The sequence below is a fragment of the Crocodylus siamensis genome, chromosome 1, assembly GCF_052110815.1.
Source record: "Crocodylus siamensis isolate JL-2025a chromosome 1, ASM5211081v1, whole genome shotgun sequence".
NCBI lineage: Eukaryota > Metazoa > Chordata > Crocodylia > Crocodylidae > Crocodylus > Crocodylus siamensis.
Genome location: NC_143395.1, coordinates 292,339,593 through 292,366,870, shown reverse-complemented (window position 1 = coordinate 292,366,870; position 27,278 = coordinate 292,339,593). Strand labels below are relative to the sequence as shown.

The window sequence follows — 27,278 nt, the reverse complement described above, 5'->3', positions numbered from 1 at the left end:
TTGCTTTCTTTGAGTTTCTGGTGACCATATCGGGAGTGCACAGAAACTGAGTGTTCATTTATATGGGTTGCAGATTAGCAAGAGTCTACTGTATGCCTTTCTGTATTTGTTTATTTGATGCATTTAGTCTTTAGATCACCTTGAGCGTGTATACTCTCACTGAACAGGAAATTGAAGAATTTTGCCCCCCATCCCCCATTTACTTTAATGAAAACTGAATCAAGCCTTTGCTATGCAGAAAATGCAAGCATTACTGTTTTCACTCTGCTGAACAGAACAGTGTTATTTTAACAACTATAATTCTAATACTGTAGCAGGTTTATAAGACCATAAATAAGGCAGTTTACTACATAAAGTAAGTGTAATAAGCAATCCATTTGTTATGAGATTCTGCAGTCCCCATCCTCCACCCCCCAAAAAGAAGGAACACTTTAAAAGACAAACCTTTCCAAGTGACATTGGGTACCATTTTCTTGTTTTGATCTTGTTCTTCTTGTGGTGTTCTGTCTACTTGAATGCCAGAATCTTCCCTGCTCAGAGGCTGAGTGTCTTCCTCCTCTTCACTGTCTTCTGACCAATCCTATCAAGCAGAACACCAGCTACATTTTTAGTGCAATACAATGATCTCTGCCCAGTTCTTCTTGGTTGCTTTGTTAAAAAGGAGAGGATAAAGTAGGAGGAACCCTGAAAATCCTTAGTTTAACACTCACCATTTTTTTTTAAACAAAATGCAGTTGTATATTGGTTCCATGTGGTTTAAGTTATTTGATGTACAATATCAAAATTTAGTTCTTACAGCTCAGGGCCTTGTCTTTCTATTTATCTAAAATACATAGAATACATGGTTTTTAAAGTACAATTCAGCACATGCTGTAGGATTCCATAAAACATTCCACAACCATGGAATCAAAAAGCACCTTAGGTCTAGGTCTCGAGTATACCAGTATGATTTTTTTTTTTTAAAACAGGTTTATTAACATAGAATCATAGAAAATTGGGGTTGGAAAGGGAGTTAGGAGGTCATCTAGTCCAACCACCTGATCAAAACAGGACCATCCCCAACTAGATCATGCCAGCCAAAGCTTTGCCTACCTGGGTCTTAAACCTCTAAAGATGGAGATTCCAAAACCTCTCTGGGTAGTCTGTTGCGGTGCTTTACTACCCTCCTAGTGAGAAGTTTTTGCTAATATCTAACCTTGCTGCAATTTGAAACCATTGCTCCTTCCTCTGTTCTCTGTCACCACTGAGAACAGTCCATTCTTTTTGCCACCAGCCTTCAGGGGTTCAGGCAGTTGAAGGCTGCTATTAAATCTCCCATCTTCTCTTCCCCAGATTGAAAAAGCCCAGTTCCCATAGCCTCTCCTCAGAAGTCATGTGCCCCAAGCCCCGAACCATCTTACTTGTCCTTTGCTGACCCCTGCAATTTGCCACATCCTTTCTGTAGAGGCAGGCTCAAAACTTTTCCAGATGTGACCTCACCAGTGCTGAATACAGGGGGATAATTACTTCCCTCGATCTAGATCTGCTTGCAATGTTCCTACTAATGCACCTCAGTATGTCACTAGCTTTTGGTGCAACAATGGCACATGGTTGGCTATATTCAGCTTATTGTTCACTGTAACACCCAATTCTTTTTCTACAGAGCTGCTACTCAGTCAGTGGGTCCCTAGCCTGTAGTAGTGCATGGGTCCGTTCTGTCCTAAGTGCAGGACTCTGCACTTGTCCTTATTTAATTTCATGATATAAGTAATATATAACCTGATACATGTGATATACCTTGACTTTAGCAAGGCTTTTGATATGATCTCCCACAATGTTCTCACAGACAAAACTAAGGAAGTATGGGTTGGATGAATGGACTACAAGACAGACAGAAAGCTACTGTCAATGGCTCTATGTTTAGGTGGGAATCAGTATCAAGTGGAGTGCCCCAGGGGTCAGTCCTGGGGCCACTTTTGTTCAACATTTTTATCAGTGACGTGGAAGATATGAGAGAGTCCACCTTCAGCAAGTCTGCAAAGAACACTAAGCTGATATAGGTAGTAGATACACTGTAGGGTAGAGTTAGGATTCAGAGAGACCTTGACAAATAGGAGAATTAGACCAAAATAAATCTCACAAGGTTCAATAGTACCAAGTCGTGCACTTAGTATGGAACAAACCGATGCACAATGTTCCCTTGTTGCCAAGAAGGCTAATAGCATACTGGGATGCATTAGTAGGAGCACTGCCAGCAGATCAAGGGAGACAATTCTTCCCCTCTGTTCAGCACTGGTGAAACTACATCTGGAGTACTTAGCCCAGTTTTGGGCCCCTCCACTACAGAAAGGATGTGGATAAATTGGAGCGAGTCAAGCAGAGGGCAATGAAAATGGTTAGAGGGCTGGGGCACATGACTTCTGACACTGAGCCATTGATTACTACTCTTTAAGTCCAACGAATCAGTCAGTTTTCTATCCACTGGTTCATTCACCCAACCTTAATTTCCTTAGCTTGCTCGTGAGAATGTTTTGGGAGACTGTACATATTAAGCACCTTGCTAAAGTCACATCCACTATTCTTCCCACTTCCACAGAGCCAATCAACTCATTAAACTTGATCTAAAATGCCATTTCCTGGATATCCTGGGCCTCCACTGCTTGAGAATAAACCTGTTTTTCCAGAGTGTCAGGCTCCTACAATGCAAACAAGCATAAACTATTTGCTTTACTGAATCTTGCATTGATATGGGAAATCTATTTATAATTCATGAATTATGACATTATGTTTTTTTATTATGAAGAAGTATTATAAGCAAAGTATTTTTAATACCTTTATGTGATTGTGCACCTAGCACAGCTGACTAGGTCTGTCATATCCATTCTATCTCAAGGACTGTCAATTGTTAAATCTTAATAATAGTGATCTATTGAGGTGAAAATAGGTTGGGCAACGGGCTGGCTGAAGCCCAGAAGACCTTTTTAATCTTGCCTATTTGCAGAGAAGTTATAGAGAACTCATAGAGATATATAGGAAAATTTAAGCAGGAGGCTTTAAGCACAGTTGTGTAACAGGGGTAGCCAATTTAAAGGCAGTGACCAGCCAAGGTCAGATAAGGGTCGACCTGATCTCAGCCTAAGGTGTGTTCTGAGGGGGATGCAGAAGGGAAATGTATGCAAGATATTGCAGGTAATGCACCTAGAACTGTGCATTTCTCATGCTATTAAGTAAATGGCAACGGTGTTATGGAAGCCTTTGATGTGTGCACATTTGTATACTTACCTGTAAGGCTAGCCATCATCCAGAATGCTGATAAAACTGGAGTTCTAAATGAGGTTGCATTTAAGCTACTGGGATTTCTTAGAAGTTGGTGCTGATCCTGAGGCATCTATGGCATTTAGGTTAAGATACTCTGTTTGCACAAAGGGCTTGCAGACAAAGAACCCAAGTCTATAAGTGTGCCATAGTAAAAGCAGTGCCGCAGCCTAGTGGGACCCAGATAATAGGACCTTCCTCACCACATCTCAACCGTAAATAGAGTTATTATACGACAACTTACTGGAGAGTTCATGTCAGGACCAAAATAAATTTCTTCCCCTTCCATCAAGTACTTTCCCCAGTTAAATTCTTCTTCTTTTTCTAAAAGGAACAGACACAGGACTATTGAGTCTCCCTGAATTCTAACGTCATATAAAAAAATTTTAAAGCTAAAAATATCTGGTTACAAAGTAAGAGGAAATCTGTTTCCTCTATTTATAGTACTCTGTTTAGCAATGTTATACATGTTTCCCTTGTTGTATGTTGTACATGCGTTCCTGGAAGAAGTGCATAAATTTGTATTTGCATAAAGAGAACTCACTTTACAATGTAAGAAATAGGGATATGTTCCAAGACCTTAACTATACTGAGCCCCAGACCCATTTCCACCCTTTTACAAGACAATTTTGGTACTCACCAACAGCAGACAGTACACACCAGCACAGGGTGGTGGTGAATGTTACCCTAATGGGGATGGCAACTACAGAAGCACACGTTGCAGACAAGCAAGGAGCACAGATCTGCACAAGAGACTATATTTTGGTGCGCATCACTCCCAAAATGCACCACACAAAGCAGCAGACTGAGGGTTTCCACCACACCAATCGCCTAAAAGTGAATTTACCTCATATAACAAATTTTTCATATAAAAAGGGTTATCATCACATAAGAGTGAATATGCACATAGAAGATTCACATAAAGCAAAGGAAACCTGTACAAGTTTCACTGGAGTATAAAATCGTCTAGTAACACATTATTAAAGATTTTGCTCTGGAGAGGCTGAGAATTTGGGTTGGTTTATATCACTGTTGGTCATCCCACTGCCAGAGATGGGTCCAGATACAGCCTCTGAGAAACCCCATGGTACAGATCCAATTGAGGGTAATGGGTGAGGAGCAAGTTTCACACCCCTGATGAACATCTAGATGCAACTTATTAACTTGGCATTTCTCTAACTATAATATTTCTTCTGAGGTGCTCTTTCAACTGTTTTAAAATATATTTGCATGGTATACAGCCTAATGCATCATTATCTTGTCTGCCCAATTTCATGTCTTTTGTATCCAAGGCCGTAAACCTGAAAAGACTTGCAAGAGTGAATAGTTTTACTCAATTCAACTAGTGAGATTCACACTTCAATGGAAATGTTACAAATATGCAACCTTACATGTCTTTTCAGGATCAGGTCTTTTACTTAAAGGCACAAACCCTCATTTTTATTCTCAACATAAAAAAAAAGAACATACAAGAAGCTTATTTGATACTATGCTTATTTTTTATAAGATATTTTAATCAAATATTTGGAATTAGAGGCGAGCTACTGAAGTTCTTTGAGTTGATCTGCAAGTGCTCCAATGCTAACAATGAGCAGAATCCACTCACAGAAAAGTTTTAAAGCTACAAAAGTCTCCTTCAATTTAGTCTACAACACTATCCATTCCACCTATACTATATTACTCACCGATGTAAATAAATGCTACAAAGATTTATGTTAGTTCCAGGAAACATACTTCGTAACTTCCATTTCTCCCCCTTCCCCCCTTATATTTGATCCATTTAAGCATTACTAACTTTCCACCATTTCTTTTTGTCAGAGGCATGGGTTTAAAAATTGTATTATACTACCTGATGTTGTACATATATAGTAGAATTGCAAGAGGAAACTGAGGAAAAACAATTCCTGCTAAGTTTAGTTGGGCAGCAAGTACTGTTAAGTTCAGATTAGTTGGAACAGAAAACTTCCCTCCCTTCTACTTCCTGGAGCCTCAATGCACTTTGGGTGAAAAGGAAAATATTGCATAATAAACAAATTGGATTATGTCAAGTCTTTGCATGAGTACTCCATGTGGATTTACATACAAAGTTATTAGGTTTGGGTAAATTTCTACTTCTGACTCAATTTAATCATACTGTAACATATCAAATTAATGGTGTTAAAAAGCAAAGTCCTCCATTTACACTCATAACAAATATAGCAGCAATTCAAACTTCCTTCAACTTTCCTGGAATACATCAATCCTAAATTGGAGGTTCCACCAATGACAATATATCTGGTTCTATGTCGATTCAGCCATTGGATTCTCTGATGAGGCTGCAAACACTGACTGTGACAGTAGTCAGTGATGTCAACATTTGTCCAGCGGAAAATGGATACGCTCAACACAAATAGCCATTAGATGATGACAACTTCTGGTACTACCAAACAGACTGTATTTGGAAAGTCTTAATTCCAACTTTCCCCATCCACTATGGCCAGAGTATCTTAAATACATAGGACAGAAGGACAAGCCAGGGTGGCATATTACAGATGAACTTAGAATTGAGTAAACAAGTAACAAGACAAGACTTTTTTCTCCCATTCAACATGGGAGCAGGCAAGGGGGTTGGGGAAGAAATTAAGTCTTGCCTTGGAGTTGAATACAACTTGCTGGAAAATAGGAAGATGTGCAGTGGATGGCAAGTTAAGTGAGAAAGCAGCACAGTGAAGCACGCAGCACATGGCCACGTAGCAGAGAGGGACTGGGCTTATGCAGGCTAAGCATTCTCCCCTCAGCATGTAGGGTTACTTTAAGCTGCTGCCTGGCTGGCAGGTGTTGGAGAGACTCAGCACATGCTGGCCAGAAAGTCCTCAGGCTGTGGGAACAGTTCCTGGCTGGAACCAGCTGGATCATTCCCAGCTGTATGTGAGGAGACTGACCAGCACAGAGTCACTCTGAGCTGCTGACTGGCTGGCAGGTGCCAGGGCAACTTAGCACGTGCTGGCAGGCTGGTTGGGTCCTTCACTACATGCTAGGACCTCCAGCTAGCACCCGCTAGCCAGGTAGCAGCTCAGAATGACTCAGAACACACTGGCCACAAACCCTATATGCTGTGGGGACAATGCCTGGCCGGTGCCTGCTGGGTCATTCCCAGCTGCATGCAAAGAGCTTGGTCAGCATGTGCCAAGTTGCTTCAGCACCCACTAGTGAGGCAGCAGGTTGGAGCAACCCAGCAGGGGTCAGCCAAAAAGCTGTCGGGAGGAACTGTGAACTGACCGTGCACCCAGGCACACAGTGAGAAGGGACCATGCAGGAACCAGCCAGGTAACTTGCATGCTTCAGGGAGGGACACAGCTACGAAGACAAGGGACCCAGCATTCAACAGTGGACCCAACATAAAGCGAGACTCTGGGCAGCAGTGGGGAGGGATCCAGAATGCCACAGTACTCTCCAGGTTCTGAACACAACCTAATACAGGTTAGACTTAAGCTTGAACTGAACTTGATGTTGAATTTATATAACAGTATAACTTACTGTTATTACTGCAGTTTGTCAGTATACCCATTTATAAAAATAATACCAAACAAAATTTTTGCTTAAGTGGTCATCCTAGAATTGAATAAATATGATAGATGGATTGTATACAAGACAAAACTTACAGAAGATAATTAGCAGAGGTCCTGGAAACAAGTTTAAACCAACATGGTCCAAGGCTGCAAGGACAGCTGCGGTGTCACGGGTTGGGGCCTAGGAGCGGCCGTGATCCCACTAGCGCCCCCTGCCGTGCCAATTAGGTGATCCAGCACCCTCTAACTCGCCCGCCATGTCTTGTAGGTATATGGTTCTAAAAGGGAGGTTGCCTCTTGTTGTCCTGGACACCGTGCTATGCTTACACTGTCCCCCGTTCCGTATGGAGTGACCTGGTGCACCCCAGCCTTATGGGCTATGCAAGCCTCCTACCTCCCCTTTAGCACGCCCCAAGTCTCGCAGCTCTTCAGGACGTTATCAGGTCCTTTTCTTTTCTGTGCCCTGCCCAGCGCCCCTGGGCTTGTCAAGCAACCGGCACCCCTTCTCTGGTGCCCCTCTATCCGTTAGCCCTCTTGGGCTTACTGACAGCACTCTTCTCAATTGGGCTCAGGCGGCCTGAGCCTTACCTGGCCCCTTTGACCCTTCAGGGTCCCCACCACTGTGGAGCCCCTCTGGGACCCTTTCCAGCCCGCACCCCTACTGGGAATTCTATCAATTCCCAGTTGGGCTCAGGTGGCCTGAGCCTTACCGGGCCCCTTTGACCCTTCAGGATCCCCACCACTGTCAAGCCCCTCTGGGACCCTTTCCAGTCCGCACCCCTACTGGGGTTTCTATCAGTAATATGTGCCCGCTCCTGGGGCTTCTCTCAGTACACATGCCCGCTCCTGGGGCTTCTCAAGTCCTTCTCACGGCTGGCCCCCTAGACCACCGTCAGGGTCTTTCACCCTACTCGGACTTCTCCGCTTATCGCCCCACAGGGCTGGGGTCAACACCCCTCAACACCGCGCCACACCGGCACGAACAGCTATGCCTACCTGGCACCGCTCACTGTACCCCACAGGGCACCAGGAACCCCCAGATTACTGGGGAGCTCCCGTGAGGCCTCCGCGCACCCCTACAGCCTCACCCGGTCCTCTGGTATGTAGCAATAACAAACAAGAAACGTAAAGCCGTGAGCCAACTGGCTATAACCGAAAATAAGTCTCCTGGCTAGAACTTAAGTGCCATGCCCTTATGGCCACTATGTCCCACCTTCTAGCTTCCCAATCAGGGTTCTCTTCCCCTTACCATGATGCAACCGCCTGGGTGACCAGGCTGCATCGCTCGCCTCTGCTCTGCTTGGTTCTACTGCAGAGGTCTTGCATCTCCGGTTGTCAGCAGGGAAGCTTCAGCCTGGGCTGTTTATAAAGGCCTGGCCCTGCCCCCTCCTGGTCACCTGACCAGCATGGTTGCCCCAGCAACCATCACCTGAGCTGCCCTTGTGATTGGCAGCTGCCCTTATTCCTGCCTAGGAACAGGGCATCTCAGTGCCCCTGTGACATGCAGTCTTTGCAAACTGTTACTTGGCATTGTAGTTTTCATTTGGAAAGTAAAAATCTTGTCACCTTACCCACTTCTTTCTCTCTTGGCTTTTCCACATAGTTGGTATTGGAAGGAGAATCAGATAGGCAAAGTAGAAGAGACAGGATGGCATAATGAGCATCTGTCTTTAAAGAACAAAAGCAGCAAATGAGTAAATGAACTAAATGGTTTTTAAAGAATTTAGGAAACAGAATAATTCAATAGGAATTCTTGTCTATGTAGGAATGCACATGATTGGCTCAAATAATGGACACCCTAATTCATTTTATTTTTCCAATACAAACTAAATATTAAGTAAACTAAAACTCTTAAATTACACATAATTTGTAATGTTTAAATACCACATCACTTTGCATTCTTTCAGATTAAAAGAATAAATCCTTAAACCCTCATAAATGTTACTCTAGAACTACTATTTTACATTTCTGTGAAACTGCACAAAACTACTAGCACACCATTTGTCTTTTATGGCTGGTACTATCTGATGAAGATTCTATCATATAGATCCTGAATATTTTGATCTTTTTCATTTAAAATTAACTGGTAAAAGCTGTTTGGGACTAGAAGGAAAATATCCACTTCTATTAAAAACAAATCTCGTACCTAAATTATTATAAAAGCAGCACTGCACTCAGCTATGTATTACAATATTTCAGCACTTTGCAATAGTAATTGATCGTAGAAAATTGTGTCACAGATCCTATTATATGCTGCACACTTGTAATACCCAAGCTCCACTGAGCCAGGCAGAGAGACTCCCAAGTTCACTGCTAACAAGTCACAAACCCTTTCTAGTCATGAGACTGCAAATTCTAAATGCAACTTTTTTTCTGGTATAATGCTAGTACTGGTATTTTTGCTTACTACTCCATTCAGTTGAATTTCTAGGTAATAAGAACTCTGGTAAGTAGTCATTAGTACTTAGAATCCCTGCAATATTCCTATGCACATAGACTGCTGTATCAAAGTGAAAACCAAAACACAGTTTAAACCATTTATAGGCTGAAACTTCCCAGAGGGGATTTAGTGACTCCAGCTGCATTCATATTGCCAGTGCTAGTTTTACAATACAGAGGAACTTCAACCAGTCCAAAGAAAAGTTCACTTCAATGAAAAACAAAATTCTGAGCAACAGTTAGGAACAGATCACACACAGACTTACTATACAGTTGAGCAACATGCAGTATGCCTCAGCTAGCTCAGGGTGCCTATATTTTAAAGTGATGGAAACTTTCAGTATTAGATCACAACCTAGCTTCAAAACAACCACACAGAAGGTGGTTGGGGGCCAGGGTGAAGGTAGTCAAAGTGAGAAAGCATTCAGTTTCAATCCATTAGATGCCCTAAGATGATCTGGAACTTCGTACACCTACACCACATGTAAAATTCACAGGGATGAAAGAACATATTCGGAGTAGGAAGGCAACCACAATACTAAAATATGCTTCAGCTAGATATCCATCTGAGCCAAAATTTAAAAACATTAAACAGTTCATACTGGGGTTTTCCCATCTGAAATCTGGCATCCTGCTCCCTTACTTGAGTACATTCTTTTTTGTCTCAGCATCTCAAAAAGGTTCATATGCAGAATGGAATATTGGGCTCTGAGACTCTTACGTGTAATATTAAAGATTAAAAGTATGCCCAGACACCCAAGTGATATGTCCAAGCAATTCATGTTTTAAAACTAGTATGAAAACTGCAGATGATACCTTGGAACATCACCTCAAAGAGCAGCAATCTTACAATAATGTGATTAATTTATGTTTCAGTATAAAATTGCTACAAAATATCCAACATCAGGATAACGGCAACAAGCTAGAATATAAAAACAGTTACATTCTACATACTTTCGTCTTTTCAGTGTTTGGAAGAGGCAAGTTCAGAAACTTTTCTGTTAGTCTTTTCCAACTCGCAGCTTTACTGAGTTCTGAATGTATAATCAGCTTTTCATAAATCCTATTTAAAAAGAAAACCAAAAGCACAACCACATTAAACAAATACTTCAAAATTACAGAATTAATCTACATTGTAAAATAAGACGCTTACCCTTCCACTGTCCTCTCTACTTTGTGACTGCTTACATCAAGAAACCGATGAAATCTGGATGCAAAATGAAAACAGAATATGAAAAAATGGCTGAAAAGAAGATTAAGTTAGCAAGAAAGACAGCTCATTTGCCACCCAAATATTTATATTTCTAAGCACAAATTTGTTGATATGTTTTTCTTAACCCCCCCAAAAAAAAAACAAAAGGAAAAAACTTATTTACCCAATAATTACTTTCTACTTCATCATCCAAAAAATATATCATCCTCACTGGCTGCACAGAATAGTGAAGTGAGGTGTAAGTTACTTTTAGACATCACCAACCACTTGAATCAGTTTTAAACAAATGGAACAAAATGTGTCTGTAACTAAGGTTGGCTTTTTTGTTCCATAATGCAATAAATATCAACGCCTACTTGTAAATTAGTCTTAGGTGGGCAGTAACAATACTCTGTTGTAAATATATATACAACAACTGCTACAGAATGAGACCTTTTCACAGGTCTCATCTCAAAGTCCCCCCCCCCTCAAGTTTCATACTGAATGCTAACGATTTCCAAATAAACCCATAAAACTGGTTCTGGGACCACTACCAGAAAAGGTCTTTCTGCCTTTCTAATATGAAGGGATATAAGAGGTGCTAGTTCAACAATGACTGCTAATAATTTCAGATGCAAGACAAAAGGGGGTAAATAAAGTGGATTTTAGTACTTATCCTACAGAGGACACTAAAGTGTTACCTCCTTCCAGCCCTTAACTCTGTATGATTATTACATCTACCTTAAAAATGGGCAGAAGGAAGGGCAAGGGGACACCATGGGGAACAACTGGCTTGGCCAAATGTGAGTTTTTATAGGCAACAACCTACTCTTCCAAGAGGCTGTGAATGGGCTGGCAAGAAGAGAGAGGAAACACAGGGGCTGAGACCCTACACAGCATGGGCACCAACTCTGGATATTGCTGCTTGCAGACAAAAAAACAAAAACAAAAAAACCCAACAACCCAGGAAAAAAGGTGGTAAGCAGTGCCAAGCCTCACAGATGCCCAGAAGAGGCGGCATGTTACTTCAACCTGGCTCTGCAGCATCTGTAAAGATCAGAGGGTTTATTTGGGGGGGGGGGGGGCGAGGGGAGGGGTTAGCACTTTTAGGTAAAGCTGATTGAATCAGTTTTAGCTAAAAGCATCGAAAAGCCCTGCTGAAGTCCCTGATCTCTATTGAGAGAGAGACAGAGAGAGACTTCTTTATCATTTGTAAGCGTCGCTCCATGGGTGTCAAGTACCCGCTAATTTTTAGTGGGTGCTTAAGCCCCATAGCATGACAGCATATGCTGCAAAGACATCAGTCAGTTAATTAGCTCAGGCGTGGGGTAACAAGCGCAGGGGGGCAGAAAGATAAAGCTGCAACTGCACCAGGCACCTGACCACACGTGGGCCGAGCTAACGGGCAGCCTCTGCATATGGTGCACAGCCCGAGGAGGGTGACGAGCAGTTAACGGGGTGCGAAGCAGAGAGCAAAGCCGCCCCAAGCCCGCATCACTGCTCACGGGGGTCACAAGCACCGCCCCCACACACGTCACAGGCTGGGGGCGGGGCCAGGGACTCTGTGCCGAGCCCCAAGCGTTCGAGACCCCTGGCTCGGCCAATCACGCGAGAACGGGCGTTGCCCAGTCACAGGGACGCCGGGCATGTTAGCGCATTACGTTAGCACAGGATTGCGCGCGACTCAGGGCAAAGGAGGGGGCGGGGCTCCGGTCGGCCGCCCCCGCGCGCGCTGACCTGAAATTGGAGGAGGCGAAGCTAAGCGCCGCCTGGAAGCGGCTACCGGGCTCCTCCTCTCCGAGGCCAGTCACCTGTCGAACTAGCGCCCGAACGTCCCGGGCCTGCTCCTGCTCGAAATGGCTCCAGTGGGCAGCAGGAAGCGGCGCCGCCATGACAGGGTTGGGAGGTAGAAAGCAACGCTATCGAAAGCTTGTAGCGTTGGCGTCCGCACTTCTCGCGAGTCTTCTCGGCCCGTCTCTCGCGAGATCTCCGGGCTGAACGTGTGGAAGGGGAAGTGCGCATGCCTGGCAGCGGTTGCAGCGTTATAGAACACGGCTACGGGCCACGTAACTCGGCGTGAGCGGGAGGCGCCAAGGTTTCCCGCCCTTGGCTTGGGACCCACGTGCCGGCTGCCGGGGGCGCCTCGTGCCTTGCCGCGGTGACACGCAGCGGCTTAGCGGCAGCCATAATTCTCGTGTTAGTGTAATAACTACAACCTTTGTACGAGGTACAGTAAAAGTTCAAAATGTACAATATTTTTCGAGGCAGCTAATTGATGCAGCATATGTGAGGCCCATGTCACTCTCAGAGAGTCTTTCCCAATTTTGAGGTTGCTGTTAGCACTTCCTTATGACCAGGGATCCTGGTTTTCTCTGATTAAAAAAAAATTCCCCAATTTTAAGTTAAAGAAGTAATCCCACATCCACATTTTTCCATGATTAAAATGTACCACCATCTATAGTGTAGATGTCGATCTACAAAGTGGCATTTTATTTAAATAATGGAAAAATGTAAATTTGGGGTTGTCTTCTCTTAACTGAAAATTGCATTGAGTCAGAGAAAACAAGGATCCCTGCTTATGAATGCTTGCCTCACAATAAAGAAATAATTCAGCTTTGATGATCCAGTTCTCACTCGCTCATTGACAAGTCACAGTGAGCAAAATAAAGTAAATAAGGCTAATTTTACTATATGATCATTTTTCAGCAAATACAGTAATTTTGAGCTTCCAGTACAATCATTACATATTTTAAGACGTGGTAATGTTGCACAAGGGGCCGTTCGAGCTCCTGGAGGCTAAGTTCCAATTTGGTCCCCAGAAGTGAGTCACACCACAAGCCACAGAGACAAAGCCTTTATTGCTTGCAAGCAGGTCGGTCTGGAGTCATGAGACTCAGATCAAAGCTGACCCCGAGTGCCTATTCTCCATTGCTTATATACTGGATTACAAGGTACCGGAAAATTCCTTTAGCGCAGGCGTACTTTGGGTTACATAGTTGTGAAATCGGTTGCAAAGTTTGGGACTATCTAGCCGTTAGCCTGTGGTTTGCATTTTCACACAACAGGGCAGAAAGACATATTTCAGGTCCTGGGTACATTCTTGTGAAAGCAGTTCTAGCCCCAGCTTGTCCCACAGTAACGCTCAAGAACAGTCACCAGCACCAGTGGTTGGTACTGGAGACATCCCCAGCAGAGGCAGGAACGGGGATGGTGTCAGTGTGGGGTAGTCTCACAACTGTGGCTATTCAATAATACATAAAAGCCACACAAGTGCCTGAGGGCCAGGCTCTGCTGTCACCACTTGGTGCTGTGGTGCCTGGGGCCCCATGTGCCTGCCCCCTGATCTTGTTCTGGAGCTGAATGTGCTGTCCTGGCCCTTGCCCTCACCCTGCTCACCTTTGGGAATGGCATTGGAATCAAGTGATTTGCCGCCATGCTAGCACTATGAGGTACAAGTGCCATTTGCAAGATCATGCCCCAGATTCCCACTAGGAAGCTGCAAGAATAAAAAAACCCCTGCCCTGCTGTGGTCCTCCTCAGTACTTTGTAATAGAAGAACTGCTATGATATGTTTCTGTACTCAAAAAGCAGTGAAAGCCAAGAGCTGTTATTTGCTGAGGGGTGGCTTGAGTCTAATGAAGGGCCCCTCTAATCTATATATGGAATAGAGAGTTGGGTTGCAGGTGACACAGTATGTCTGGAATCACCTCAAGTTCTATGTCCCTGCAGCCCTTTGCATGCCCTGAAAGAGCTGTGACTTTATTGTGTCCCAGGCCTTTATTAGTGGTGTATGGGAATAAGGGACTGGAAACAACAAGAAACTACAGCTATTTACAAGGACAAGAGAGTCTTGTCCTAGACTCTCTAGGTCCGTCTTAAACACTGTTATGGTCTTAAGCAAATTATTTAATCCTTCTGCTTCTAGATTTGGCTTGATGGGAGCTCTTATTGAGTTGTGGTGCTGGAAGGCACTGAATTGGATCAATGCAAAATATCACTGCTGTTACTGCTGCAAACTATAAATACTATTTGATTTCCGTTCTGCTAGTTTTCCCTTTGCCATTTGCTGCCTGTATCATTTGACTGCATACATTGGCTATCATATGATTTAGAGCAAGGGTTGTGGACCAGGGGTATGCATACCCCCAGAAGTACTTAGGCCATAGGGGGTACATGCAGGTGGGCAAGTGGCCGAGGACAGAGGGCACCCCGGAGTGTGGTGGTGGTGTTTCTTCCAGCGTGTTCCCATACTTCTTACCCAGGGAAGGAGGAGGGGTGCACCAGGTGCCATTGGCCCTACATGGCACAACACAGTGCCTCCCCGCACCCCACCTCAGCTCACTCTGTGTGTCCAGGGCTGGGGGGACAAAGGCAGTGGTGCCTCTCTCTGGGCTGCACATGTGGTGCCTGGTCAGACGGAAGGGTGCGGGTGCCACCACCCTGCACTGCTGCTGCTGCGCCCCATGCTGCTTTCCTGTGGCTGGTCGCATGTGCAGCTCCATGGGCTGCTGACTGACTCACCGTGCACCACCTGTCACCAGCCCACGGAGTTGTACATATGACCAGTCGCAGCAAAGCAGTGCAGGGCACAGCATTGGTGTGGGGCAGTGGTGGCCGCCATGTGCAAGCCGCGGCCCCCCATCTGGCCAGCCGGGCGATGCGTGTGTGGCCCAGAGGGGCACTGCTGCCCTCACCCCCACCCCACCTCTGCTCCTGGGAGCGGGCACAGAGACACACTCCCCCGCCCATTCTTGATCTGGCTCCTGCAGCCCCTTCCCTCTCTCCCGCCCCATCCTACCCCACTGCATCCCCCCAAAAACGCTTACCTGCTCAGGGTATGTCTGTCTCTGTCTCTGCTTGCGTGTGTGTGCTTGTGTGTGTGTGTCCCCTGCCTGCCTGGCTGCAACAGGCACATGGTGTCTTGCAGCTCTTGGGGCAGTGGGGTGCAGAGTCCAGCCTGCACCAGCAGCTGCTCCATCACATGCACAGATCTGGGGGGCACATGCCCATTGGACCTCGACCAGGGTGCTCACAGCAGCAGGAATTGTGCCCCCCATCCCTGCACCTCCCAGAGATGAACCGCTCTTGTGGCTCCATCCTGCACTCCTCCCTGTCAGAGCAAAGTTTTTGATTGACTGCTGACAACACAGAGAGTTGAATTTAACATGCGCGAACAAGCCAGATTAATGGAAAATTCCACAGTGTGCCCAGCATGTCCCCCTGGGTGACCTGAAGACCTGTCAATCACGCCTGACCTACTTTTCCACCATGCACATGCTCAATGCTAACAAAGATATGAAGCAATCTGACACGCACATGCTCAGTTCCAACCAAAGCATGACATCATTAGACTAGAAAATTCTCTAGAACTAACAACCTGATTGGCCACTATATTCATATAAAAGGCTTGTGAGCCCCCTGCCCGGGAGGGGAGACCCACTTGACTGGCGAACAGAGGCTGCCTTGGCAGGGACTGTCTTGCTAGGAAAGATCGGAGCTGAGAGCAGAGGCTGTTCTAACAGGGGCTGCTCCTCAGCAGGGCTTCTCGGCCCATTGGTCTCCTCCTGTGTGGCTTTTGCGATTTGTTTTTGACTTTGTATCGATTCCCGTATATTAATTCTTGGCTACCGGACTGATTTTGGCACCGACTCCGATTTAGATCAACCCCGACTTACCTTGGCGACGATATCATGACATCCTCCAGCATCGATCTCGGCCTCGGCAACACCATTGACCATCTGTTTATCCACTTTGGACTGCTGTCACGTCGTTTACATCGTTCACCGCGTTACAGTTCTGTTGTTTGTCATCCCAATCAATAAGCTGTTGACCAGCCCTGGGACTAACGAGTGGGTAGCTGCACCTATCCTTCGGGGTAGAAAGATCAAGGGCTCACTCGGGAACCCCGTGGACCAACAGACCCCTTTGTTGTTCGTTGGTTTTGTAACTGTAACCGAAGCAAGCGTCTCTGCCTACGCTCCAAAGCGTAAGTCAATAAATCTAATCTACTTTGAAACCGCACGAGTCCGTGTACCACTCAGAACTCCTCGCCGCTAATCCTGCTTGTTCATATCCGATACCACCCTCGGCCCACCGTGACCTTGGGGCTGCTGTTCCCCGACACTCCCCAGCTGTGCAGCATCTATCCCTACCCCAGCCCCACTCCCTGCCTCACTGCAGAGGCCTCAGTCTGTCCCCCCCTTTTTCCCCGCCCCTTTGATGTAAAAATCGCGGTTCGTTTCTCGGGAGGCGAAAAAAACCTTCAGCCACACAGACAGACACACTCTATTAGCAACACAAAAGGTATATATTTGCAAATAGGGTCAGAGAGAGAGACAAAAGATCAAACACTCTGCTGCCCCCGAGGGAAACTGCCCAGCTGGCTTTATCCCCTCTCTCCTGACCACGTGTGCAGAAGGAGGAACTTTTACAACTCATTTCCGATTCATACAAACATGTATGTGAATACGTCAAATCATGTGTCGCATGTGTATTATAATTAACTACTTAAGTATGCGGGGCGGATAGGCTTATATGTATTAATTCATTGCGCATGGGTAGAAAATATTTGAGGTTACAAGAGTTTGAATTTTTCCTTGCTTCAAGGCTAGAATTGCAATTTACTCTTATCTGCATGAGAAAAGCTGAGGAGTATATGCTTTACTGTAACAAAGAGATAGTAACTTTGCAAAACAAAGAGAGAGTGATACCTTAATACAAAGAGCTCTCAGTAGCTCTCCCAGTTCTCTCACCAGGGAGGGCTGACAACTGCGCTGTTTTAACAAGACTTATTGATAATGCATTTTTAATAATATTTCTAACAATATCCCCCCTCAAGATGCTTTCTGATCTTTACTTCATTTGGGCATATCAAGATAATTACGAGGAATTTTTCTGAGGACCATGACTTTTGCTACAGTCTGTGCTTTCAAAGGAACTGCTGCGACCTGCATTCCTTCTACTGTAGTGGTTATCAATCTAGTGAGACAAGGAATAAGGCAAGGGATAAAAATCAAACCAGTCAGAGCACACAAAAGCACAAATCCTACTTTTTTCCACCAGGGTCCTCCAAATAATTGAAACCACCAGTCTTTACTCCATGTGGGTTCCCACGTTTGTATTGGTACATGGGCTATTTTCCTAATCTCTTTGGCAATCTCTAAGACTGCTTTTCCATTGTCGTCTATTTGGAGGCAACAATTAGAAAGGTTGAACTTTCCACAGACTCCACCATCCTCTGCGAGTAAATAGTCTAGAGCCATTCGATTTTGGTATATGGCTTCCCTCATCTGGGAACTTTCTCGAGCCAGCAACTCGAGAGCAGTGGCAGTCTGGTTAGTAATTACTTCCAAGACGGCCTGCAACCGGATGATTCTATTTAGCATATAAATTGGTGTCCGGTAACCCCAGCTTCCATCATTAGCCCATGTAGCTGGTCCATAATACTCAATAATCCTCTGAGGAGGCCACTCATCCTCCTTCCACTTTTGGGAGCCACCCTGTGTCAAACTTACATCAATACTTCTCTTGGCCCTTTTCCAATCATCATACAAAGAGACTCCCAGCTTATTTCCGACCTGAGATGGTAACAAAAAGAAAGATGGTACAATTACTCCAATGTAGCAGGTTCCTGTCCACCCTCGTGGTAGTACTGTATAGGCTTTCCTTCCACAAATCCAATAATGTCCTTTCAGGGACCTGTTTTCCCCTCCCAAGGCTAGGGGGTCACGGCTGTGGAAAAGAAGGGGATAGTATTTGTTGCCCGTCTGCCCTAAAGGGTCAGTGTAATAGTTACTCCGTTTAAACTGACATTTCCATACGCCATCTTTATCCCTATACTCGCACTTGGTTATTTCATTTGTGTCATTTAAGGCACTCCAATATGCATTAAACTTTGCCACCGTGCCATTCGGGTGTACCCATTTTCCAACTATAGACATAGGTAAATCGTTCACCTTGGGCCTTTTCATATGCCTGACATCTGGTAGGGTTAGAATCGAAAGGTACTATTCTTGTCTTTTTGGTCTGTTGCACCTGCGGGGAGATTGGGATGCTAACAGCAGAATTCCATTGATCAGCATACTTGGTGCATATTTGGGCCCATTTCAATGTCCATGTACACTGACTATGTCCCAAACTTCTCCCCGTACCATTACTGCTAATACAGTACTCTCCTAATGCCACTTGGGAAAGATCCCAGCTGCGGTTTTCATCCCATTCTTGACCAGTACTCTTAACATCCGCCTTGTCACTGACCAACCATTTTGGGGCCAAAGGAAAAGCCCTCCAAGGCCACTGTTCTCTGGCCTCTTGGAGCCCCCCACAGGCCCAGCAGTTGGTAAGATTAAAAGTACTTGCAATTCTTTCCATCATATCAACATACAAATTTGTCCCTAGGGGAGCAATTTGGGAAAGCGAGGGTGTGAGCCAGCGGTTAAGGCTGCTCAATTCTGCTCCTTTCATTATGCAGATAACAACAAGGCACATTAAGATTCCCACCATATTTTCCCTTTTACTTTCTTGTCTAATTTTCTGAGCTTTGATTAAGCCGTCTCAGGCGCACTTGGAGATCACCAGTAGGTTCACAGCTCCACTTGCTGGCTTCTTGTTCCGAAGACGACTCAGCTTCCGGAGTGAGTTCGTCTCGGGAGTTGATGTCCTCTAATGCTCGTGGATGTCGCTTCACACGGGTATGGTGTATCCAACGATCATGGCCAGTAATCTTTACAGCGGTGTGGGTTGTTAGAAGTACCTGGAAAGGGCCACTCCACCTCTCAGTCAAAGGCTCCTTTTTCCACCGCTGCACCAAGACCCAGTCTCCCGGGGAGAAGTCATGTACCGGTACATCTAAAGGCAGACGCTGAAAGGAGGCTGCATACCTGTGAAGAGAAAACAAGACAGACTGCAAGGCAATAACATACATATGAAGCTCACTATTACCTAATTCAAAAGTTACATTCTCTCGCATCCCAGGAGGTAAGACTCGAGGCGGCTTGCCAAACATAATTTCATATGGGGTCAATTTGAGGCCCCATCGGGGAGTGTTTCGAATGCAAGTAAGAGCTAGCGGCAATGCTTGAGGCCACTTAAGGCGTGTTTCAATACAGATTTTGGTGAGCAAAGTCTTTAAAGTCCTATTCATGCGTTCCACTTGTCCTGAACTCTGTGGTCTCCATGGTGTGTGTAGTTTTCAAGTGATCTTGAGAGCTTGTGCGACTTCTTGAACCACTTTTCCCACAAAGTGTTGTCCTTGATCCGACTCGATGGACTCAGGCAGGGAATACCGGGGAATGATCTCCTGTAACAAATACTTCACTACTGTAGCTGCAGTGGCAGTCCTGGTGGGCCAAGCCTCGACCCAACCAGAGAGCTGGTCTACCATGACAAGTAAAAACCCGTGATGTCCGGACCGTGGGAGCTCGGCAAAATCAATCTGCCATGCCTGTCCAGGGTACGCTGCCCAGGGTCTACCTTCCATTGGCACAGGGGGTTTCCTTCGAGGGTTTACTTTCTGGCATGTGATGCACTTGGTAGCAATGCGCTGAGCTTCTACATATAGCCCTGGGGCTACTGCTTGGTGGATCACTAGATCACCCATGGCCAAACCTCCCATATGGGTTCTTGCATGGAGCTGTTGCAGCACCTCCCGAAGTAATGGCCTGGGTATCATGACTTTCCCTCCTGGTACTATCCACCACCCCTGGGAGTTCTTTTCTGCACAAGCTTTCTGTGCAAATTTATCTTCTTCAGGGGAATACTGTGGGACTAAATCCTGAACGTATGGCCATATGGCATGGGACATGGCCTGCTTGGATACCTCTTCCGCTTCTCCCCCAATAAATGCAGCTTCCTTTGCTGCTGCATCAGCCTTTGCATTTCCAAGCTTATGCTTTTTCTCAGCAGCCTTCCCATGGGCCCGCACATGAATGACTGCTACCTCTTTAGGCTGGTGGAGTGCCTCTAGTAGTTTGATAATCTGGGGGCCATTAGCAATCTTATTCACAGAGGCAGTAATGAAACCCCTTTCTTTCCACAATAGTCCGTGCTCATGGACTGTAGAAAAAGCATAGCGAGAGTCAGTGTATATATTAACCCGCTGGTCTGTCCCCAGCTGTAATGCTCGGGTGAGCGCAGTGAGTTCCGCGGCCTGTGCCGACCATGAGCTCGGCAATGACTCCCTCCATACTACCTTATCCAAGGTTACCACTGCACATCCTGTTCATCTTTTCCCATCGATGACAGAGCTAGAGCCGTCCACAAAGTATTCAACATCTGGGTCTTCAATTGGGTCCTCAGCAAGATCAGGTCGCACCTGCGTGGTCTGATTCAGGACCTCAAGGCAGTCATGCGTCGGTTGCCCTGGCTCCGGCAGCAAGGTTGCAGGGTTTAAGGCTGTAGTATGTTTGAAAGTAAGTCCTGGATTAGAGAGCAAAAATATCTCATACCGTGATTGTCTGGAGGGGTTAAGAAATTTCCCTCCCTCAGTCCCTAGGATCTGGGGAACTCCATGAGGAGTGAGTATTTCCATATCCGCACCCATGACTATCTTCTGGGCTTCTTCAACAACCACTGCTGTGGCTGCCACAGCCCGAAGACAGGCTGGCCACCCAAGTGCAACTGGATCTAGAACCTTTGAATAATATCCCACGGGTCTCCAGGTCGGGCCCGATGGCTGTGTCAGCACCCCTGATGCAACCCCTCGATTCTCATGAACATACAGTCGATATGGCTTTTTACTGTTTGGGATGGCTAAGGCAGGGGGCTGGGTTAATGCTGCCTTCAGCAGATCAAAAGCATGCTGCATTTCTTTATTCCATTTCCATTTAGTGAGACTCTCCTTAGTCAGGGATTCGTACAGTGGTCTAGCCTTCCCACCGTAATCTGGTATCCATAGTCGACAGAACCCAGTTAGCCCTAGGAATGCCCGCAGCTCCTTGGGTGACTTAGGTGGGGTTAGACCTTGAATCGCCTGTATGCGATCTGCACTCAGGGCTCTGACTCCTTCTGAGAGCTTATATCCCAAAAATGTGACTTCAGGCTGACATATTTGGGCTTTCTCTCTAGAGACTTTATATCCTTTTTTCCCCAGAGTGTTTAGGAGTGACCTGGTGGCTTCCTCGCAGAGCTGCAAGTTTGGGCTTGCAACTAGCAGGTCATCCACATACTGGAGGAGAGTCACTGCAGGGTGTGATCCCTTCCATTCCCCCAAGTCCTTCTGAAGGGCAAGTCCGAAAATATGGGGGGCTGCTATAAATCCTTGTGGAAGAACTGTCCACATGAGTTGGGCTTTATGGAAAGTATCTGGATCCTCCCATTCAAAAGCAAACAATTTTTTACTCTCTCGGTGAAGAGGAATAGAGAAGAAAGCATCTTTCAAATCTAGCACTGAAAATATCTTAGCTTCCCCCGGTACTTGTGTCAAAATCGTGTGAGGGTTCGGGACTACAGGATGATCTGAAAGGACCTTCTTATTTACAGCTCGTAGGTCTTGGACCAGCCTGTATGAGACCCCATCTGCCTTCGGCACTCCAAGGATGGGGGTGTTATAGGGTGAGGACCCTTCCACTAGCCATCCGTACCTCTTGTATTTCTCTATTAACGGCTTGAGTCCAGCTCTGGCCGCTCGGCTAAGTGGGTACTGCTTTACCCGAACGGGCCCCTCCCCATCCTTGAGTACAATCCTTACCAGGGAGACGAACTTAGCTCGCGCAGGGGTTCCATCAGCCCATACCGAGGGGTCTACTCCAATCATGTGATCTTCTGGACTTACTGCAGGGCATCGGTCCTCCAGGAGAGCCATCTGATAGTTCGAGCTCTGCTTGACAGGTAGCTGGACCACCATCTGATCGTCTCTGAAAAAGATCTCAGCTTGCAATTTTGTGAGTAAGTCCCGCCCAAGGAGTGCAACCGGGCAACTTGGAGAATACACAAAGGAGTGCTCGAGCAAATGGTCCCCCACCTTGGTGAGGAGTGGTTTACAAACAGGGAGTCGGGTTTGCATTCCCTCAATCCCTTCTACAAGTACATGCTGTTCACTAGTTCCTGCACAGGGGTTTTTTTCTGGAATCATTGAAAATGTAGCCCCAGTATCCACCAAGGCTTCAAAGTTTTTGCCACCAACCCTAATGGTTACCATGGGATCTTCTCGGGCTCCAACCCGAAGGGTAGTGGTCTTAGATCCCTGTCCCCTTCATTCTGAATCCTCACCCTTGTCTTCTGCCCGCATGAGGTGACCTCTCGGTTCCCCCTCTCTCTTCTCCTTCAACTTCGGGCATTCCCTCTTCCAGTGTCCTTTCTCTTTGCAAGAAGCACAAACATCTGCTCCCACTCTTTCTCCCTTCCTCTTCTGTATCCCAGCCTTTCCAGGGTTCCCTCCAGTTATAGCAGCTGCTAGTGCTGCCATCTGTCGCTGAGCCTTTTTATCCTCCTTGCGCTCCTGCACTTGCTCACGATTCCCATACACCTTATATGCAATTTCCACCAGCTCTGAAATCGGTTTCCCAGCACCTCCCTCAGTTTTCTGTAACTTCTTACGGATATCAGCAGCAGATTGACCAATAAACATAAGATTTACCATGCGCTGGTTATCCGGGGCTTCTGGATCCAGATCTGAAAACCTGCGAAACGCCTCATACAGCCTCCCAAGGAAAGCTGAGGGATCCTCCTCTCTTCCTTGTCTCACCTCATACAATTTAGACAGATTGGTAACCCGAGGCACTGCCTTTCCCATTGCTTCCACTATAATTCCCAGATACCGTGCACTTAGCTCTCTGCCCTCTGCAGTATGATTATCCCATCTTGGCTCCTCTACAGGGCAGGTATCACGCAGAGTACGACTAGCAGCACCTTCTGACTCAACTCTAGCCACCGCAATACGTTCCGCTGTCCCCAACACTAATCTCCTCTCCTCCGGGGTTAGGAGGGTCTGGAGCATCATCTGGACATCAGCCCAAGTGGGTCGATGAGTCTGCCCAATAGATCGGAACAGGTCCCTCATCTTTTCAGGGTCTTCACAAAAAGAGGGGCTCTGATTCTTCCAGTTAAATAAATCTGAAGTGCTAAATGGGGTGTAGACAAAAGTTGCAGTGCCTCCTTCCCCAATAACCTCTCGCATCGGACAGTTCAACACCGGCTGTGACTTTACAGGCTTGCGCAAATAATAACTCTTATTTCCTGATTCAGATGAGGCACTTGGCTGAGGCTCACGCTCTAACTCATTAGGTATGCATTGGTACGTCGGTGGTGGTCTCTCTAAGGGAGGGGGCGGTGGTGCAGAAGGACTGGACCCCGAGGAGGCATCTGACTCATCTTCGCTACCCGACAGGGCAACTGGAGCGCGGGTCCGGTACTCAGCCAATTCAGAATCCCCCCCCTCATTAGACTCAGGAAGTACAGGCGCCCCCCCCCCCCCCCGAGTCTTTTTCTTAACAAGCATCACATGAGACTTTACTAAGTAATTCTTAATCCAAGGTGGCTGATTTTGAACCACCCACAACCAACAATCAATATAAGGAAACTGATTCCAATACCCATTCTGCATAACAATTTCATGGATAGCTATCACTTCTTTTAGCACAAAGGATCCTTTCGGGGTCCAGTGGACCCCAAATGTTGGCCACTCGAGTTGACAAAACTTAGTTAAATCACCTTTTTTCATTTTTATTCCATAATCGGTCGGCTTTGCAAATTTATTAAAATGACGTAATAAGACTTTTAGAGGGGTATCAATATTGTTTTCTACACGAGAGCGACTCGTACCCATTTGCCCACAAAAATGCGCCCAAGGCACACCAAATACCAAAAAGATCTCAACAACAGATGATTTACAATGAGAGCTGAGCCTAGAATTTCTCAGCAAACTTACACATCCTTTGTTTTAGATCCGTACACCAGATTGGGCAAAGGGAATTCGTATACTCACTCAGATACCCCAGAGATCTCGATCCAAATTCCAAAGTGTGTCTGCCTCTCCAGAAACTCAGAATTTACATGGGATACTTCCTTTAACTTCCTGGATATTCGGACTTAAACCTCAAATTCCAGGGGCGAGTCCAAAGTCGGCTCGGTGCGCACTTCCCCTGGTACCGGAGGCGCTCCGTCACTGAATTCCGGGGTAGTCCTCGAGAAGCCCTATGTTGGGCGCCAATTATTGATGTAAAAATCGCGGTTCGTTTCTCGGGAGGCGAAAAAAAACCTTCAGCCACAGACACACTCTATTAGCAACACAAAAGGTATATATTTGCAAATAGGGTCAGAGAGAGAGACAAAAGATCAAACACTCTGCTGCCCCCGAGGGAAACTGCCCAGCTGGCTTTATCCCCTCTCTCCTGACCACGTGTGCAGAAGGAGGAACTTTTACAACTCATTTCCGATTCATACAAACATGTATGTGAATACGTCAAATCATGCGTCGCATGTGTATTATAATTAACTACTTAAGTATGCGGGGTGGATAGGCTTATATGTATTAATTCATTGCGCATGGGTAGAAAATATTTGAGGTTACAAGAGTTTGAATTTTTCCTTGCTTCAAGGCTAGAATTGCAATTTACTCTTATCTGCATGAGAAAAGCTGAGGAGTATATGCTTTACTGTAACAAAGAGATAGTAACTTTGCAAAACAAAGAGAGAGTGATACCTTAATACAAAGAGCTCTCAGTAGCTCTCCCAGTTCTCTCACCAGGGAGGGCTGACAACTGCGCTGTTTTAACAAGACTTATTGATAATGCATTTTTAATAATATTTCTAACACCTTAAAGCCAAGAACAAATTATAAAGGGGTACATGAGCTCAAACTTTGAGGCAGAAGGGGTACACTTGTTAAAAACAGTTGAACACCCCTAATTTAGCAAGTGGGTAGCTGGGTGTGCTGGAGGCTGGAGAAAGTGGCGGGGTTGGTGCATGGTGCACTGGAAGCCTGGGAAGGCTTGCAGAAACTCGGGCTTGGCAGGCTTCTAGCACCCTGTGCACCATCCCCACAGCCTTCTCTAGCCACCTGCAAACCCTGCCAGCCTCCTGCTGCCTTCCCACACTGCCTCAGAGTCAAGCCCCAGGGTCACAAGAATATATGAAAGAGCGTCAACAAACTTTAAAAATAGATTTTCCTTTAAAGAAGAAAAAGGTGGGAAATTCCAGCCATCAAAAGGCTGCTTGGGGTCCCTCCCTGTCTGTCCCCCACCGCCCCACACACTGGGGGGCTGGGGGCGAGGGGCAGCCGGTCAGGAGTGTGGAGCACAGGGTCAGAATTGGCCATCAATGTTTACAAATGGGTTCTGGTACAAATAAAAGGTTGAGAACCACTGCTATAAATTAAAACAGAAGTATGGGAAGTTCTATGAATCATCAGTGTGCTCTTAGTATTAATTACATGGTACACCAAACTAGAGTTCTAGGTAGTCTACAAGGATTAAGGAATGCTTTAATTTAAGATCAACCCAGATGGCTTCAGTCTCCAAGAAAGCTATGTGCTTTTGGTATTTCTCATGATGTTGCAAAGACTAGTAATCACACAAGCAGTGATGTTAGCAAAACAACAGGAAGATCCTATACTTGAGCTTCATTCATAACAGGAAGGAGGCCATCTGATAACATTCTATTGCAGGAGCTTTGCAGCACATAATTTTTCTAAGGAGTTACATGTTTTGCTCTTAGATGTTCCTCTGAACTGCCCTTGAGGGGACGGTGGTGGTGTTTTATCAGTCAAATCATTATGGGACAGATTTTCAAAAATGGTGAGACTGATTTTTGTTATGCCCACCTTATTGCATTTCCTGTTATTTGGATGTCTAAATAGTCCTCTCTCAGCATTCATTTGACATTTAGTAATTTATTAGCCAGCAAAGATTTTTTATGGGATTCATAAAGGAAGCACTGATGAAATCTCAGTGGAAGAACTGATTTGTGAATGTAAGCAATCACTTTCTTATGTCCGGATTATGATGTAAGCAGAGCTATGAACAAGGGATAGAGATATCTGCAAAGAAATTTTAATGGATGAAAGTGAATGGGTAGGCAAAATTCACAAAACAGGCCTACTGTTCTTTGTCCAGTTTTGTTAGTGGTCACTGTGCATCAGTATTTAATGTACAAGAGAGAATTTCCATTCAATTATAAGGAATTTTTCCAACTATTTGAGTTGGTGTAATAAAAGATATCAGATTTATCCAAGGGAACTTGTCTGTCACTCACTTATAGGTTCTTCTATTGAAAAATAACACAAGGCACACATCTTTTTAATTAAAATTATGTAGTTATGCATATAACAATATTTATGTTGCGCTCATTCATAATTCTGAGGCAGTTGCCACAATCTTTCAAAACTAATAGCATTTACTATTACTTTGACTACAGGTTAGAATAGTAAATAAAATTGACTCAATTACACCTGTAGACCAGGGAGGGCAAAATACAGTCTGCGGGCCTGCCAGGCCATTCTATCTGGCCCACAGGTCCTTAAAAAACGTAGAAAATTAATATTTATTTTCTTCTGCCTGCCTGTCAAAGATGAAAGGAGCCAAAGGCCTAGCAGAAGCTTCTGGCCTGGGACCGTGGGGCTGTTCTTGCCTCCCTGCACTGGAGAGGGAAATTCAGATAAGAACGCAGGGGTGGGGGGAGGGGGAGGTAGGGGAGGACCATGGGCGATCACCCCAGTCCTGGGGGCCACGCCTGCTCGTGCTGAGTCCTGTGGCCACAGCCATGCAGCCAGGAACCACATGGTGCTGGAACACCGTGGCAGCAGGCAGGAAAGTGGGGAAAGTGGTGGCGGGGGGTGGAGTGGGAGCAAGTGGATATGCAGGAGCTCAGTG

At 45.7% G+C, this 27,278-nt stretch overlaps 2 protein-coding genes and 1 long non-coding RNA gene across 6 annotated transcripts in view; 1 reads left to right on the top strand and 2 right to left on the bottom strand.

The window, feature by feature from the left end:
• TUBGCP5 (tubulin gamma complex component 5) overlaps positions 1 to 12,520 on the bottom strand; it is a 48,471-nt gene extending 35,951 nt beyond the window's left edge. The window contains exons 1-6 of one of the 2 annotated variants that reach the window (XM_090064757.1): positions 12,211 to 12,520; positions 10,435 to 10,488; positions 10,236 to 10,344; positions 8,414 to 8,510; positions 3,539 to 3,618; positions 445 to 580 (exon numbers count right to left, since the gene is read on the bottom strand). In XM_090064757.1, the coding sequence (XP_089920883.1) occupies positions 445 to 580; positions 3,539 to 3,618; positions 8,414 to 8,510; positions 10,236 to 10,344; positions 10,435 to 10,488; positions 12,211 to 12,365 (631 nt within the window). In that variant the 5' untranslated portion in view covers positions 12,366 to 12,520. Of the gene's footprint in view, positions 1 to 444; positions 581 to 710; positions 730 to 3,538; positions 3,619 to 8,413; positions 8,511 to 10,235; positions 10,345 to 10,434; positions 10,489 to 12,210 lie in introns of those variants that run through there. The other variant, XM_090064766.1, reaches the window with a different exon arrangement.
• A 44-nt stretch (positions 12,521 to 12,564) lies between these two features.
• Positions 12,565 to 16,489, top strand: LOC149874617 (uncharacterized). Its single transcript, XR_016444446.1, has 2 exons — positions 12,565 to 12,700; positions 16,133 to 16,489. It is a non-coding gene; the product is annotated as an uncharacterized LOC149874617 (long non-coding RNA).
• A 285-nt stretch (positions 16,490 to 16,774) lies between these two features.
• LOC149874616 (endogenous retrovirus group 3 member 1 Env polyprotein-like) overlaps positions 16,775 to 27,278 on the bottom strand; it is a 65,936-nt gene continuing 55,432 nt past the window's right edge. For 2 of the 3 annotated variants that reach the window (XM_090064727.1, XM_090064745.1), the window contains one exon: positions 16,775 to 19,352. In XM_090064727.1, coding sequence (XP_089920853.1) covers positions 17,331 to 18,443 — 1,113 coding nt within the window. In that variant the 5' untranslated portion in view covers positions 18,444 to 19,352 and the 3' untranslated portion in view covers positions 16,775 to 17,330. Of the gene's footprint in view, positions 19,353 to 24,394; positions 24,939 to 27,278 lie in introns of those variants that run through there. The other variant, XM_090064736.1, reaches the window with a different exon arrangement.